The 15,501-nt window shown below is 37.0% G+C and overlaps 1 protein-coding gene across 5 annotated transcripts in view; it reads left to right on the top strand.

Moving 5' to 3' along the window:
- The window catches only part of lrch3 (leucine-rich repeats and calponin homology (CH) domain containing 3), a 64,077-nt gene that overhangs the window by 18,607 nt on the left and 29,969 nt on the right, over nt 1–15,501 (top strand). For all 5 annotated transcript variants that reach the window (XM_039663690.2, XM_089135439.1, XM_039663689.2 and 2 more), the window contains exons 2-5: nt 10,582–10,726; nt 12,382–12,508; nt 12,606–12,711; nt 12,802–12,938. In XM_039663690.2, coding sequence (XP_039519624.2) covers nt 10,582–10,726; nt 12,382–12,508; nt 12,606–12,711; nt 12,802–12,938 — 515 coding nt within the window. The remainder of the gene's footprint in view (nt 1–10,581; nt 10,727–12,381; nt 12,509–12,605; nt 12,712–12,801; nt 12,939–15,501) is intronic.

Raw genomic sequence — 15,501 nt, 5'->3', positions numbered from 1 at the left:
CTCTCTCACATAATGGCTTCAGAACACTTATAATAGAGTGCACGAAAACGTTATGGTACTTTAGAATGTTTTTGTGCCTTCTGTGGGGCTTAACAATAACATAATAGTATACGCACAATATCGGATTTGGATCGGCCTCGTCTGATCGATACCCGATCCCGCAAAAATGGCTGGATCGGAGCCGATACCGATCCTGAGTATCGGATCGGGACATCCCTAATATATATATATATATATATATATATTTTCTTTGGCTTGGATATGTTAGATATTTATTTTAGACTAGGAATATATTGCTTGTATTTGGTGAGTTATTTTGCAGCAGAGTCCGACCGATAAATTATTTTGAAGGCTGATACCGATACAAATATTTGTTGGTTTTAAAATCTGATCTTCCGATATATCGGCCGTTTAAAAAAAAAAAAAAAAAATTTAAGCGAAACAAAACATTAACAGATTTCCCTAACATTAGTTATTTGTAGTTATTTATGAGTTTTAACTAAAACAATATGATAATGCATTTTAAAAAGAAACTTGTTTCTTTTATTGTCACAACAGAACAGACTGATGATAGTGGCATTAGCTTGCTTTGTGGTTAGCTAGTCTATGATGAGCAATAATTTAGCAATGGATACCCCTGAGACTATTAAGAATTTATTTTGGGAATGTCCCAAGAACCAAATGTTTTAGAAAGAACTTTGTAATTACTTGCAAAGTAAAGTTATGACTCCTGTTAACTTTGAAGAAATTGATGTAACGTTAAAATGCTTCTCATTTGAAGGTGAAAAAAACCATTTAGTTTATTTTTGGTTTAATTGTTATAATTTCCCGTTATTATATTCATAAGGTCAAATGGAATGGAAAAATACAAAATTTTGAACATTTTAAAATTGATGTTAAGACATTTAGAAACTATTTCCTAAAGTAAAAATAAGCTATGAAAACTAAACAGCTGTTAGACAAGTACAAGCTTTTTTTGTAAAAAGTCTTTTAGTAGCCTATTTTTTTTTTTTTTGTTTTTTTTTTGTTTTTTTCTACCCCTGACATGTATGGTTATATGTACTCTGTCTTGTATGTAAAAATGTTTTGTTATTATTAAAATGCAAAAAAAAAAATAGCAATGGATAAAGTCTTGCTATAACTGTCACACGCTGTTAAAGAAATACTTCAGTCACATTGTCAAAAGTTAAAAGGACAGTCAATCAACTACACTGTAACAACGTAACGTAATTATTACTAACTAATTCCGCTTCACTCTCGGCTTATTTAACAGCAGCAAAACTGTACATGAAAATCACAAATTTTGTCATGCTTATTTGAGTTAAGAGAATTGATGGGGATGTTCTTTTAATTTTTATTCAAGCAATGTATGTCTTGTGTTGTGACCAACTCACCATGAACACACTTCACCGATGATCTCACTTGCGGATAACTGGTTCTCTCTGCCCGACTCTGGCTGGATCAGCAGGTTGCAGGATGTCATAGACATATACACTAGACCTCACCTTGGATACGGCAGTTCATTGGAACGAATGCGTCAATAGAGCCGCCATCTTGAAACAGGGGAGCCCCTCCACTTTAATGCATCAGCGTCAATGTAGACACAGGTCTAACGCAAATAAAATCATCACAAATGAATGCGATTTTTCTTGTTTTTTTGGTTTGTTCCAACGGTCAGACATGTATTTATCATTGATTCCAGAAAGAAATTTTTTTTTTTTTTTAATTTTTTTTAGATTTTTTTGTAAAACATTCTTCCTAGTTCAGATTTCATCCGTGAACTTCATACGCTGCACAAAAGTCCACCACCATCAATGAATTCGAAGTAAAGGCAGAGATAGCAGCGTTACCTAGCTACTTCCTATGACAAGACCCCTGTTCCAAGATGGCGGCGGTTTTGACGCATGCTTAGAACCCCCAGGTGAGGTCTAGTGTATATGTCTATGGCAGGATGTGCGGCGCGTTATCCACAAGTTTCCTACGCCCCATGAGGCCTTGCGTCAAAAGTGGGCGCGACTTCCGGTTTGAAGTAAACAATGCGCTACTTGACATGCTTGACACTCGTTCATTCAACAGTTGACAGTCATTCAAGTTATAGCGATCCAAACTAGCTAACGATGTGGGAACACAACCTCAACGAAATTCAAAAGGGTGAAATAACAGTACCCTTTTACCTCCGCAGTAGCTGATTGGGAGTATTATAATAACATAATTAATAATCAATACTGATCAAGGCATGTTGACAGACAGTTGTGCGAGCTGACAAACAATTAAAATAAAAAATACACACTTAGTCATTGTGCTTTGGAGTTTATTTAAAATTATAAATGAATATGCTACTTGAATACATTAACTGGCACATTTGGTATTCTGTCAACACAGGCTTTGATCCTGAGTTTAGGTGTAACATCAGTAGTGAACAGCCAAACACATGCTGATAGAGTTTATGTAAGGGTTAATGCCCGACGAGGTGTCCATTGTCAGGTTTTAATGGACGACGGCGAGGCGTAAACCGGCCGACGCGCAGCGGAGGACGGTTGCCTCCGCCGAAGTCCATTAAAACCTGACAATGGACACCTCGGAGGGCATTAACCCGCTTATACCATGGTCACTTGCCAAATAAAACATTTTTAAAACATTAGTTTATATTTTAATTAGGCTAAATCTAGTTTTTACAAATAATAACTTGCCTTGCCTGACTGTTTATTTAGCAACCGGAGATATTTATAGTCCGCTTAGCTCGTATCCCTTCAGGTTCACAAATGCTTTTTTTTTTTTCATGAAACACAAAGGTAGGTAGGCATAGTTTTTTTTTATTACACATAAAACAATTAATCAAACAACAATAAAAAAACAATTAGCTCTGAGCTCCAGCGATTTGCGCTTAACGTTATAGAGGGCAATAAATTAATCAGATCAAAGAGAGGGTCATTTGCCTCAGGCTCCTTAGGCTTGAAACGCTGTAACGTTCAGCCTTCTCCTGCCTTGGTTGTCTGGACAGCTGCGTAAAACTCCCGCAGGGTCTCATTCAGGGGTGCGTTTCCCGAAAGCATCGTTATCCAACTATGGTCGCAAGTTACGTCGTTACATAGAGTTCAATGGAGCAGAGCAGCAGCGGTGTAATTTTCTCCGTTTTATTTACATTTTTTCTTTCTTCAGCAGCATACCAGTCGTCAAAGTTGCCATATTCTCCATAAATGTTAAAAGAAATAGCACGAAGTCGCTCATTGTTGTAGGCTATAATATCTAACGTTAGATGATAGAGCTAGAGCATGTGACTGCCTGTTGCTATGGTTACTCACAGCCGTTGTGGGCAGCGCATTTATTTATTCATTTCGAATGGTAAACAGGCAGTTTCACCAGAACTACTTTACTAGGTGTCCTCTATCACTTTTTAACGGACACCCTGCAGCCAATCAGAATCGAGTATTCACCCAGACCATGGTATAAAGAATATTAAGATTTTAAACAAATGTACACAGGATGATTCTATGTCTTTTGGGAGGTTGATGTAAACTTCAGTCGTTGGTAGGATCACTGTGATTTCGTTTTCAGCTTATGTTCAAAACAATCCCGTTTAAGCCACTGAATTAGTTTAGTCCGGTTATACATACAACCGCGAACAGCACATGTTGTCCCTGAGCTCCGTAACGACATCTCTCACAAAGATTTGCGTCTTTAAATAGTAAAATAATTCTCCGAAAAACAGCTAGCCTCTTCGCTAACTAACACCCAAAATAACATTGGAATGCTACTTCCGCCGCCTCACCGGAAGTTTCACCCACTTTATTTTTTACATGAGCGCCCCTCGGAAACTTGTGGATACACGAGTGTTGCCAGGGACAGTGTAAAGTGCTCTCTGGTGGACAAACTATACAACTCCAACACTCATGACATGGTTGAAGCGGGTTTCGTCCGTTTTTATTTAATTTGTTGAAATATTCATTTATCTGCCATTATAACTGCCGATACCGATAGTTTGGAAAATGCCTAATATCGGCCGATAATATCGGCCTGCCGACAAAATCTGTCTGGCTCTATTTTGCAGTGCGTTTTCTTGAAAAGACATATGAAAGAGATATTTGATATAGAAGGAATGGCGCAGAAATCCTTTGAGAGTGATGCTGGATTGAACATTGCAGCCAGTGAGTTTCTGCTGTTGTCTTGCCTCGAGGCCAAACTGATGACTGTTGTGTACAAGCATTGAGGAAGTGAAGTGAACTGGATATCCGAGTTAGTATGAAATGCTTTGTCCGGTTACACTCATAAAGGAAATATAAACGAAAAAACGAGTAAATGTATAATGTTGGATGTTTTCAAAATTAGTGCATCAGCATCATGTATAAACAGATCATTAATTCTTAAAGTCTGAAGGACAAGTGTCTTGGATCCTGTCTAGGCCTGATATAATCTGATCCGACTTTGCTTGTTTAATGGGTGTTTGCTACAGTGAATTTGTAAGGATTGAATTAGTGTCTAAAAACCAAGGATGAATCTCAAAACTCTTTGCTCCTAAACTGTTTTTTTTGTTTGTTTTTTATTCAAAGTATAATTTCTTTTTATTTTCTGTGAGAGATGACCTGGACATGTTCTTCACTCTTAGATTTTAGATGCTTGTGCTCATCTGAATAATCTGCCCACTTTATTGTGTAAGTGCTTGTATGTTTTGAGTTTTCCATAATGGATCCAAACTGCGGATAATGCCAGCTTTTCCACCGTCGGACCGAACTGTTTTTAGAATGGTTCCAATTGTATTTCCCCTTGAGCCTGGTATGACACGGCACGATTATAAACCGTTCTCAGCACGGTTAGCTAACGTCCCGACTGTGCTGGTAGAATCTGTGAAGTGAAGTTGAAACTCGGGATTGCTCACTTCCCAGATAGCACGGGTACATTTTTAAAATGGCTGCTAAAGATCTGTTAATCTGCTGTGTAAGAAACATCTGATAAACTTCTTAGAGAAAGCAGTTTTAAACATCTTAATGACATCTTCTAAATGGCTTTATGACATCTAACAGGAAACTTCCTAAAGATATTTTGCAGATGAGCAAATACTTCTTCCAGTTGTAAATGCAAACATCAAATAGACGTCTCCGAGATGTACTTGTGCTATCAGGGCTGTATGTTGCCTGGCTACCAGTTTCTCTGTAGCTGCTGGTTAAGCACGTTATTTGAGTGACGTAAAACAAAGTAATAAAAAAATTCAAAGCAATATCTGATCATTCTCCATTATGTGGTTGCTACAGTAAACCATTATGTAACCAAGGCAACGACTGACGCATTGTATTACATTCCAAAGCGCAGCCGTTATCAGCCCCACAGTGGAAACCGTAACCGTACCAGCTGGCCCGGATCGGCATGGAATGGAACGGTTGCGCATTGAAAACCATTCGCACCGACGGTGGAAAATTGGCGTGTGTGTGGGCATGCTGGTTTTAGGTAGCACTCTGTGTAGGAAGCAGACATTACAGCAGCACTTCCTGTCTTCCCCATCCCGGATCTCTGCACAGCTGCACAGTTACAAATATAGATCCAGTGTGGATTGAAAAGCCATCAATACATCCACACACCTCCATCTGCAGGTCAAAGATCAACACATTGACCATGAATACAAAGCCCTGATTCCACTGATTAGTGATTATGTGTGACAAAAACACTGTCCTGCCAGAACAAATCTCACACAGACACACATTATATGATATGGAAACCTGTCTCAATCTATTTGTCCTTTTGACAATTTTTATATGTCATGTTGATTTGTATTAGGGGTGGGGGAAAATCGATTCGATAGATGCTTCGCGATGCAAAAGTGGACTATTCTGAATCGATTCATAAAAATAAAAACGTTTTTCTAAAAAAAATTGTTTTCTTCTTTTTTTCTAATATAATTAGAAGCGCAGCGCCCGGACATAACAGAGAAGCATGATGGCTGAGGCATAATTTCAGTGTGGCCTTTTTACTATTTTTGTATGAGAGCTGCTTTCTGTATTGTTTTGTTTTCACATCAATATGCTGTAAACAGATCTGTTATATGTACGTTAAGACGTTCATTTACTTAAGCTGTTTTTGATTGTGGTATACAGCAACAATTTGAAGTCATAGCCTAAGTCTTAGACTCTTTATTATTTATTTGTGTACAAGAGCTGCTTTTTATTTGACTAATTATTCAGAATATGCATAAGTCCTCAAGCATTATTTTTGTAGGAAAGTTGCTGGTACATAATTATATTTTTGTATGAAAGCTGTGTGTGATTTTTCTACAGCATAATGTATGTTTATTTGTCTGAAGGATTATATTACTCATTGCACATAACAGGAGGATGTTGGTTAGAAGTCTATTATTAAATGCTAGATATTCAGAATATGCTGAAGTTTGCATTCATTTACTACAAGTATGCTATACTACAGGCACACATTTCTTTTCCTTTTGGTTCTTTGCAATGTTGGGACGTGTGCTGCTGTAACCTTACAATTGACTTTACCAAATCACTCCCATTTGTTTTATTAATAAAAGAAGTAAATTCTTTATGGGTCATTATAAATACTTGGCGTTAAAAGTACCACACATACACAACAAAATATGCTTCGATAATCTTTTTAGCATCGTATGCAGCCTTCTGAATTGTATCGAATCGAATCGTGAGGTACCTAGAGATTCCCACGTCAAATTTTTATGCATTTGTTCTAAAATGATTTCATAAGGGATAGTTCACCCAAAGATTTAAATGTATTTAAATGTATTAAATATATATATATATGAAGAGTTCAGATGCAAAAGCCTCTAAGTGCCATTTGAAATTTTCTTCTAGAATGATAATTTTTATCAAGCTTGTATATTTAAGGTCAGTGATTTCACTTAAATGGCAATGGTAATTACCTATTAATTGTTATTTAAGTGAAATTACTGAACTTAAATATACAATTTTGATAAAAATCATCATTAAAGAAGAAAATTTCAAATGGCATTTAGAGGTTTTTGCATCTGAACTCTTCATATACATATACATATATATATATATATATATATATATATATATATATATATATATATATATATATATATATATATATATATATATATATATAAAAGGATTAAGCCAAGTCAGATCATAACTAAAATTCAAAAATGCCACAAACGCTGCCATGTGGTGGCATAACTGTCTAAAATGTTCTTAAAATATTTAGCATCTCCTATCTGATGTCTTTCTCTCTGCTTTGCTGTTATTAGGCCGTCTGATGTTGAAACGAGTGTTTGAGCTCCAGTAAGGATACTAGCCTCTTTCATGTGCGCCAGAACAGAAAAATGGACACTTATCTCGCTTTTAGTCTGGCAGCTATTTTTGTTGGTCATGGGGTCTTACTCATAAGTGTTTGCGAGTGTTTGTCCTCTGGGTTTAAAGTCTGCCTGAATGAAATGACTGAGGGTCAGTGACTTGCTGGCTGCTTGCTGATGATTATTGAACAGACGTGGATAATAAGTGTTAGGGCTGCACAGTATATAGAAAGTATTGAAATATCGCATATGTACAGTACATATCGCAACGACTTGCAATAACACCATTTTTTTTTAATTCTCCATAAAATTACAAAGAGTCAACGTTTTAGACTGGACAGATACAGGACTGTTACATGTGACATGCTTGCAATGTTTATAGGGGATTATCACGCTGACACGTAGTACTTCAGTGCATTCAGTGATCTTTGCGCACTGCCACTTCCGTTGAATCACCGATCACTCTGGCGAACTGATGTGATGACGGACTACACTAGGTTTATTTATACGGCATACCTGGTAAATTAGTCTGATTCACTAAAGCGTCGGTGTTGTGCCAAAAAGTGACGGTCCGCTGAAAATTGATGGTTGGTAGCAGGAGCGCGCGCAGCGTGTTAAAAATGTATCGCCGATTCTCTATACGAATGCAGTTGCGTTTATGTGGATCAAACAGATATAACATGCAAATAAACATCACTCACCCAGTACTTTTTACCTATTAAAATACCTGTTTTACGCAAAAGTCATGATTTGTCATGTTGAGGTGTCTTTGGGCCATCCTTAAAAATATTTTGGTTTGCAGTAACAGCAATTTAAAAAAAAAAAAGGGTCGGTAGGTAGGTCTATATTTTTTTTTTCCAAGATTCAGTGTAAAAAAAAAAGGTACAATTTTGGAGATGGTGATCGTGAATTTAAAAAAAAAAAAAAAGCATATTGTGACGTCACTGACTGGGTCTTCAAATTGTGCATCCACCACTAGGTGTTAATGCAAAATACGACCAGTTACATTTTAGGCTAGTCACAAAATGTATAAAATATCTATTTGTTATGCATATATACATGGGATAAGCAAAAACAAGTACAAACACATGGTCAAACAAAGAATACAATTAAACAAAGATATAAATTAGCCTATATACACAGTGCTTTAATTTCAGGAAGGTCTAAAATTAGCTACTTTTCAGTTAAGTCTGTCGCTCTCTCTGAAAAGAAATTTAATTTAGCTAGTAATCTAATGTAAAATGACACTGCATAGTTTATCATAGTTAGATTAATGCTTATTAAAGTTTAAGTTATTCATTCAAGAGCTGTGAGTGATTTTTATCTGCTTTTTGTTGTTTGATTCGCATTGGCTCAATCGTCACGTTTATTAGACTACTGCCCCTTTAAGACCGAATGCAGAACTCTACTGTAATAGATGACTGATGCACCATCATTTTCTCCCAACTATTTACATCCAATTAAGACATAAACTGTGTTTAAATGAATCTCAGAGCAGGTCATTTTATATTTTATGTATATTTGATGGTTTAGATGCGCACATGAAGCCCAAAATGAGGCGATAGCCTACTTTTCTTGTCTCGTTTTAGTGCATTTCGGAGCGCGCGTCGGGCGTCGTGAACAACGTCTCTTGCGCAGACTTTTGTGCTTTTAATAGCTTTTAATATGGGGTTTAGGAAGAAATGACAGCGCGACGCTGTGAAGGGAAGGAAGTTGCGCTAGACAGAATGCGTCTGACTGTAATGGTTTCATCTCAAATATCTTCTTTTTATAATCTTTGAAAGCGGAAATCTAAAATACAATTAGAATAATATCCCAGATCTAAAGTGTAACCACGTTTTGTCCTCATTGTCACTCATTAAGCAGGGCTGTCGTCGTGCTGTGCGCGCTGTGGCTCCGGGTGAGAGATCGCTCTCTCTTCTGGACTGCGAATAGCAAAATTGCATCACAGACAAATTGTTTAATATTTTTATTATATATAGAAATGGTTGATATTCAGCCCCGTTGCCCTTTTAATACCGGGTACCAAGCGGGAACACTGAAACGAGCGAACGTACAAGCCATATAGTGACACGCTTAACGTTAAACCAATGGTAAACATAATCTGATGACTATGACGCCAAGGGTTTTTATTTAAGAAAGAACGTAGCCTACGTTTGTAGGCTATGTAGACACAAGCAACTTTCAAAATACTAACTAAAATATAATTAATATTATTTTATTGAATTTGAATTAGTCGTTTGAAGAGTAAAAAAAAAAATCGGTCTGTCTGAACGCAAGTTACAACCGGCAAGTCGGTCGGACTAATAGGGAAAAAAAAATAATAATTGGGTCGGCCCTAAATTGACAGGGTCGGTCGGGTTACGGCAAACAAGAATATTTTTAAGGGTGGCGTTTCCACAGTATTTTCAATTTTGACATTTTTCAGTCAAACCGTTGTTGTCTATCAGTCATACACTGGAGGCTAAGGGGGTCCACCAAAAAGCATGCACAGAGAAGTCAAAATTAAACATGATTTAATGACTCGTAAACTTTTGAACTTTCTATTCATCAAAGAATCCTGAAATAAAAATGTAAAAAACTGTTTTCAACATGGATAATAATCATAAATGTTTCTTGAGCATCATATTATAATAATTTCTGTAGGATCATTTGACACTGAGGACTGGATTAATGATGCTGTAAATTCAGCTTTGATCACAGGAATAAATTACACTTCACTATATATTCACATAGAAAATTCACATGTTTTAAATTGTAATAATATTTCACAATATTACTGTTTTTTTTTTGTTGTATTTTTATCAAATATTTGCTGCCTTGGTTAACAGAAGAGACTTCTTCTAAAAACATAAAAAATCTTATCGATCTAAAACTTTTGACCGGTAGTGTGTGTGTGTGTATATATATATATTTGATGTATTGTATGAACTATTACATAAATGGGTGGAAATGTAGGCTACATTTCGTTTCAGATGTTGCGATTTGCCAATTGTAGCTTAAGGTAATTTGCCTTAAAATATCTTCCAATATTGGCTAATTCACATTAATAGTGGTAATAAATAAATAAAAACATGTGGGCTAATACTAATATAATAGTGTATTTTCATTAACTTGAAGCAGAGTAGAGCAGTGGTTTGATGGTTTTCAGAGACTTGTTTCCAGCACAATGGTCCAGGAATGAGCCAAAAGCTCGTCAAACACTTAAGATGAGCGAAACCAAAGACAGGTGTGCAGCTCGTCTCCTGCCAGACATCTTACTGTCTTTTTGTCTTTCTCTCTGCTATCTATCCACCATCTCCCCTCAGATCTGTCACGAAACCGGTTGACGGAGCTGCCGGTGGAGGTGTGCATGTTTGTGTCACTGGAGAATTTGAACCTGTACCAGAACTGCCTTCGCTCAGTACCAGAGAGTCTGATCAACCTACAGTCCCTCACCTACCTAAATATCAGGTCAAATCCATAGACACCACATTTATAAAATACTCAATTTTGTAAATCATTGATATTGAACAGTTTTAAATGTTTGATACAACAGCTAAATGCTAGCAGTGTGTTATCACAAGCTAAACATGCAAAGATGCACACAACCTTTGTTTGTATCTCTTTAATTTGATTTGTTTGTGTCAAAAAATCCAATCCATTTGTTCTTATAAATTATGATTTGAGAAGATTCTGAGATTTTCAACCATGCATTATTTTGCAATTCTAAAAAAAAAGCTTCCAACCATCTAACAAGGAATTCATTGTAATTTACTTAACTCACGAAAACCATATTTTACTCACAGTTGGTGCACAGCAAAAAGGGATACTCCACTTTTTTTTTTTTTTTTTGTTGAAATAGGCTCATTTTACCATTCACCCAGAGGTAAACAGTTAAGTGTTAACCGTTTTCGAATGTATTCAGCCGATTTTCTGATATTTAGAAGAATATCAGTAACCAGACAGACAGTTTTTGGACTCATTGACTTTCATAGTATATTTTTTTCCTACTATGGAATGGAATCAATGAGACCAAAAACTGTCTGGTTACTGATATTCTTCTAAATATCAGAAAATCGGCTGAATACATTCGAAAACGGTTAACACTCAACTGTTTAACTCTGGGTGAGTGGTAAAATGAGCCTATTTCCAAAAAATGTGAAGTAGAGGTGTTTGCTAAGGCAAGCATCACTATTACTATTGCTTACACGTAAGGTTAAATGTTTGAACTATCTACAACTATTTCTATTCTGTTTCAGCTAGTCATGCACTGCTTGTGTTTCAGACGTAATTGTGCTTCATATTGTTCGGCTTTTTGGAGGATTGTGAGGTGTGTTATTACTTTAAGCGATCTGACTCATGAAATTCACCTGAAAGATGGGGAAGAAAAAAAAATCCCACTAACTTGCATTGAAGTCCATATAGAGACATAGAGATGTGGGCTTTTTTGACTTTTGAGTAAGAAACCACCTAGCAACCACTTATTACCGGATAAGTTATATACTGTTATAGTATGTTCATATTTTATATCTGTTCATATTTTAAAATAAAATATGTTCATATTTATTTTTATATTTAATTTGAACATATTAGTAATTTTGTTGCACTTTTGCCATCGCTTTATTCGTTTTTTCATATTTCTATTACTTTCTACTTTCTTTTCTTCTTATTTTATTTTGGTTTGTTGCCATGCAACATTTCTAGTAAGTTTAAAAGGGTTAGTTCACCCAAAAATTATCTCATCATTTACTCACTCTCAAGCCATCATGGATGTGTTTATCCAAAGAAAGTGAGTAATATACATCAGGTATGGAATGAGAGTGATTTAATGATGAGAGAATTTTTCATTGTTTTCAGTTATCTCTTATATAACGGGACAAAACTAAAACTATTATAGCTAAAACCATTAAAAATGTTTGTTTTTTTAAATATTTAAATAAAGCTTAATTTACATAAAAATATAAATATTATGTTACATTTTTAATGGTTTTAGTTTTCATTAGAACTCTAGCAACCAGAAATTGGTATCACTGACATTCACAGGAAGGTTTCACTGACATTTTCTTATATCTAGTTTTTGGGCCCTACAGGTTTTAATTCCCATGATTCTCATTTTCTCTCTGCAGTCGGAATCAGTTGTCCACCCTCCCCGCTCATTTGTGCCGACTGCCGCTCAAAGTTCTGATCGCCTGCAATAACAAGCTGGTATCACTGCCGGAGGATCTGGGCAAACTCAGACAGCTCACTGAACTTGTGTGTGGAACAGTTCTCTCTTAAACTCTGTAGTGTATCTTCACATTTTTTCTCACTCATGCACATTACTCTGTCTCTCTCTTTCTCTCTCTTCAAGGACGTCAGCTGTAATGAGATTCAGACTCTTCCTCCACAGATCGGTCAGCTGGAAGTTCTTCGTGACCTCAACATCCGCAGAAACCACCTCGTTCGCCTGCCTCCTGGTCAGAAACGCAGGCACCTGCACCTGTATGAAATGAGTGATGTTTTCTAATAGATGTGTTGTGTCATTTCTGTGTTGATTTGATTTGCAGAGTTGGCTGAGCTGCCTTTGGTCCGGCTTGATTTTTCCTGTAACAAGGTAACGACAATCCCTGTATGCTACCGAAATCTCAGACACCTTCAGAGCATCATTCTGGACAACAATCCTTTGCAGAGCCCACCTGCACAGGTAACGCATGTCCCTGTTTTGATCCACGTTAAACATCCTGTTTTACTTTGAAATGGGGCACTTTATTATTTTCAAAGCCTTTTGAGCCAACTGATTTTCAACTGTGTAATGTTGCTGTTTGAGCATGAAAAAGGTCTGCAAATTTACAAAGCATTAAGTCACTAGTTATTTTCTATATCACTAAGCAATGTTTCTGAACTCCCTGAAACTCCTTGATTAGGGCTGGGTGGTATGGTGATACATATCGTAGTGACGGTATGAAATTTGTGTTTCGTTACAGATTTTGCTATATCGTGTATATTGTGGTATTAAACGTGTGCCGGTATGCGGTAATGAATATGCATGATATTGTTATTGCGGGCACTTCAAAATACTGTGAAAAATAATAGATTTGAATTTAAGGCCCGTACACACCGGGCCGAATATCAGCGCACGTTGTTCGTCGGCGTTTTTCAACGCGTTTTTTGTGTTCACACCCAAGCGTTTTTCGCTGACGATGAGCTGAGTGAACATGCAAATTAATTCCCTGACATTAGATGGCGCTTAATGTAAAACAGAAATAATAATAGAATTCTATACTAGGGCGATCATATTCATGTCGCTATGTTTTATTATGACAGATAATAAAACACAGACAGATGAAATAATGATAGAAATAATGTCTTCTGTATTAGAAAAATAAATAAATAAATAACTAAAAGAAATGCCTCCAAATATAACAAAAAAATAGCTCTCACAAACTTAGCCTACAAAAATGAACTAACAAAATCTATTTATATAGCTTTAGTTTTCATCCTCTTTATCCTGTTTTTCTTCCTCATCCACCTTGTTTGCCCATCTATATTTTGCTGTAGAACTGATCTTTCCCAGCAGTTTTTTTGAAAACCAGGACATTTTCATCACTTAAAAACAGCCAGGACAGGACGTGAAAACAGGATGTGTAACGCAAAGTTGAGATGTTGCCCAGAGATAAAAACATAACACTAGTTGTCGGATGAACAGATGCACGAGAGACGAGAGTCGTCGTATTTGCCCGCGTTTAATAAAACCACTCAAACGTCACACTCGTCCTCATACATGGGGATCGAGCTAGAACAAAAACAAACAAACTTCCAACTCTGGTCACAATAGAAAAATAAAATAAAAGAAAGAATACAAAGAGTCGGCAAAGCGGTTATCTCCTCTCCTCACTTGTCAAAATCTAACTGACACTATGCACACTATGCGCAGTTCTCATCTCAACTCAGATTTCTATAAAAGCACAAAGTGACTGTTACACATGTCCCGTGAAAACAGGACTGTTGGTCACCCTAGTATACTTTTTTTACAGAAATAATATAAATATTATCATAGCTCTTTATGCTCCAACATTCGTCGTGCCCACAGGTATCTTGCCTTGTTGGCTATATCTTCTTCGCCGTATGTGTGCTCGTCAAGACCGGTTTTGTGTTTGAGCGCCCCCAAGTTGTGTTTTACTGTACCTTCAGAAGTACCAGACACGTGAGCAAACCTGCCAGTCTCGTTGGTCAGATAGTTTTTGACGCGGCGCGTCAAACCAAAAAAACGAACCCGAGGCGTTTTTTTTTTAAATGTCGCTTTTACGCGTGGCGTTTTTCGCGTCGGTGTGAACACTCACATTGGCGGCCATTGTTTAGTCACAAGGCGTTAAACGTCGACGAATATCGCGCGTGAAATTTGCCCCGGTGTGAACAGGCCTTTAGACTTTTAGAACGCACGTTAGCTTATTTTCCATCAACCGCTTAAAGGCACACCGCAGAACTTTTGGCCACTAGTAGCGCTCGACCTGTAACTTTCACGTCCAGCATCTCTAGAGGCCACAAGCTCCGCAGCACTGTCGCAAAAGTCAACAAACAGTCAACCGTGACGAAAACATACAGACGGCAATCAAATGCGAGTTGAACACTAACGTCAGAATCTGAGGAAGTTATGGGTGGTGGGGGAAGTGACGTATGCCGTGAAGCGGTTTCATTTTGTAGTGCTCCGGTTCCTACCCGAAACCCGAAGTTACATAGTGCTTGTTAAAGCGATACAGACACCTTCATTCAGACGTGTCATTCAACCTATTGTAAGTCGGTGTACTATCTCAATGGGTTTTGGTAATATATTATAAATAGGGATGTCCCGATACCACTTTTTCACTTCCGATACCGATACCGATGCCGCACCTTTGGCTTTTGCCGATACCGATATTAGTCCGATATTTTTTTTTCGTGGTCCGACGTGCCGTATACGGCCCACAGGGTGGTTTATAGGTTTAACTTTGTGAAAGACAAAACAAAACAAACACAAAAGTAAACATAATACATATCTTTGGAAAGCTGAGAAACTCGTGATTCGAACGACGTAAACCATTTTAAGATACAATCAACACAGCGGGCACAATCTGTCTCTTTGTCAGACCACCAACAGCCAAAACAAACCAACACAAACTGGAAGAAACTCACCAATTAACCATCTGTTAGTCCACATTCCAACAAAAATGATTTGGTTTCACTGTAAAGCGTCCATACAATCCAATTTGAAGAAGTTTTTAGTCCAAAAC

The sequence above is a fragment of the Pimephales promelas genome, chromosome 10 (genome assembly GCF_988280905.1).
Source record: "Pimephales promelas chromosome 10, fPimPro1.hap1.1, whole genome shotgun sequence".
Classification (NCBI taxonomy): domain Eukaryota; kingdom Metazoa; phylum Chordata; class Actinopteri; order Cypriniformes; family Leuciscidae; genus Pimephales; species Pimephales promelas.
Note: the sequence above shows the minus strand (reverse complement) of the source record. Positions and strands in the feature narration are given on the sequence as shown.